The sequence below is a fragment of the Penaeus monodon genome, chromosome 33 (genome assembly GCF_015228065.2).
Source record: "Penaeus monodon isolate SGIC_2016 chromosome 33, NSTDA_Pmon_1, whole genome shotgun sequence".
NCBI lineage: Eukaryota > Metazoa > Arthropoda > Malacostraca > Decapoda > Penaeidae > Penaeus > Penaeus monodon.
Genome location: NC_051418.1, coordinates 24,235,757 through 24,238,182, shown reverse-complemented (window position 1 = coordinate 24,238,182; position 2,426 = coordinate 24,235,757). Strand labels below are relative to the sequence as shown.

The 2,426-nt window shown below is 33.9% G+C and overlaps 1 protein-coding gene across 1 annotated transcript in view; it reads left to right on the top strand.

Moving 5' to 3' along the window:
• Positions 1 to 2,426, top strand: part of LOC119594177 (ATP-dependent RNA helicase SUV3 homolog, mitochondrial-like) — a 9,918-nt gene that overhangs the window by 6,504 nt on the left and 988 nt on the right. Inside the window, exons 12-16 of the mRNA XM_037943246.1 lie at positions 347 to 505; positions 629 to 808; positions 1,038 to 1,186; positions 1,297 to 1,490; positions 1,900 to 2,057. Coding sequence (XP_037799174.1) covers positions 347 to 505; positions 629 to 808; positions 1,038 to 1,186; positions 1,297 to 1,490; positions 1,900 to 2,057 — 840 coding nt within the window. The remainder of the gene's footprint in view (positions 1 to 346; positions 506 to 628; positions 809 to 1,037; positions 1,187 to 1,296; positions 1,491 to 1,899; positions 2,058 to 2,426) is intronic.

The window sequence follows — 2,426 nt, the reverse complement described above, 5'->3', positions numbered from 1 at the left end:
TTTGAAAATTGTGTTACTCAAATACATGTTGAAGTACAGCCAATAGAAAAAATGAGCTTTTGAAAGTTATTCTGGCATTAGCATAAAGACAACACTATATGTGCAATGTTGCTTGTAAGTTAGCAGCTCAAGATTTGCATTTCTCTCCAATATTTCCTATAATGTAAACATTTTGTTAATAGAAACCATAATCTTACATATTCATATTATGTAATTTTGGCTGAGTGAATAACTTGTAAAGCCCAGTCATATCATAGACTGATGAGTTTATGTTTACTGATATTTACAATTATTTTTTTCCCTTTTAAGGTTTCTTTGTTTTTATCATTATTACCCTCTCACACAGGGTTATGTCACAACTATGAAGTCCGAGGACCTCTCTACTTTGAGGCGACTGTTATCCTGCACACCTGATGACATAGAACAGGCTGGACTTCACCCAACTGCTGATCAGATAGAGCTGTTTGCATTTCATTTACCGAGCTATACCTTGTCAAACCTTATTGTAAGTTGATTATTGTTTGTGGTATCATAATGAAGAGGAATGTTGTTTAGTTATCATTTCTGTTGCTGATTTCCCTCCAGAAAAGGTGACTCTGTTATTTATTTTCTATCTTTTTTCAAACAGGATATCTTTGTGAGCCTTTGCACAGTGGACTCATCACTCTATTTCATGTGCATCATGGACGATTTTAAGTTCCTGGCTGACCTCATACAGCACATCCCACTTCAACTCAGATCCAGATATGTCTTCTGTTGTGCTCCTATCAACCGCAAGATGCCTTTTGTCTGTGCTATGTTCCTAAAGGTATTGCAGAGTGTTGATAATTAAAGTCCCTTAGTATGATGGATGTATTATGAGTTACTAAATGGAACCCTTTTAGATTTTGTGTGTAGTTGTCAGTTAACCTACATTTTTAATCAGCTTACAGCTACCATAATGATTGTTTTATATTCATGATATACTTAGCTATATATTGAGTAGGTTTACAGTTTCTTAATTCTGTTTTAAACATATACTTTGCAAATCTTTTCAGTTTGCTCGCCAGTTCTCACAGAGTGAACCTGCAACTTTGGACTGGTTGTGTCATCAAGTCAAATGGCCTTTCTCAACACCTAACACTATATTAGATCTTGTACATCTAGAAGAAGTGTTTGATGTGTTTGATCTCTATTTATGGCTTAGGTAAGAATAACTTCTAGTTATTCTGTAAATAGCTCTTCATATTTTGAAATGTAAAGCAAGATAAGGAATTGGAATTCAAATATTTTCATTTATTTTCCCTATGTCCCCAGTTACCGTTTTCAAGACATGTTTCCTGATGGGGAAATGGTGCGAGATCTTCAGACTGAGTTAGACGGGATGATTGAAGCTGGAGTTGCCCAGATTACAAGACTACTAAAGAATTCAGATACGCGAACTTCCAACACTGCAGCTGATACTGAAGAAAACTTTATTATGGACCAAAGGAAGAGGCATTCGTATAGAGGTATTAATATTTATAGACAGTGTTATGCGTACTACCAGTGTCATCATTATAAGGGAATTCTGTTGCATTGTTACAGAATTTACATTCATTCTATCATTATTAAAGTTCTAAGGCATCATAATGAGTTTAAGATGAGATTATGAGCATTTTTTAGTAATTTTTAAGTAAACTTGAATTTGGTATGGTAACATTTGTAATACAAGAACTTATTGATGAGAATTTATATGCAGATAATGACTTTCTGTGCATGCATGTGATAAAAAGGTATTTTGTACTGAGTAAATATAAACTTGTCTTGACTTATGATACTAGAATCAAAAATTAAAAATAAGAAATAATTCAAAGCAGTTATTTCTGCAGATATCTCACAAAATTGTAGAGAGAACACAAAATCTTTATATAATTTCAGATCAGAATTTAGATATACCAAGAGGCTCACAAGTACTCAAGTCTGGAAGACAAGAAAAAGGTGCAGTTGGTCGTGGGCGACTCACAGAAAGGCTCCTTGCCCAGGGTCTTCTCTCTCCAAAGATGTTGGCAGAATTGCAGCGGGAATGGCAACAAAATGTAAGTATTATTAACTCCTTGAAGCTGAATGATATTGATCAGTACTAAATTAACATGTAGCATGTAAACTGATTGGCATCAATAGAAAAGGAGCTGTGGAAAACATTGAAAAATTGCTTCTATCTAGAGCAGTGTTATCCAAACTTTTTCTGGTCATTATCCACTTTCATACATAACCCATGACTACAGTCTGTCTAGTCTTACACTTATTAGATCCATAGAAAAATCATTCAAGCAAATCCTGTAATTTTATTTATGTCATTTGTCATTATTTCATACTGATTATGAACTTTGGCTTTTCACTAATTGTTATGTATTTGAAATTATGAACTAGAAAGACGTTTTCTGGTGTCAAAAATCATTCCTTCT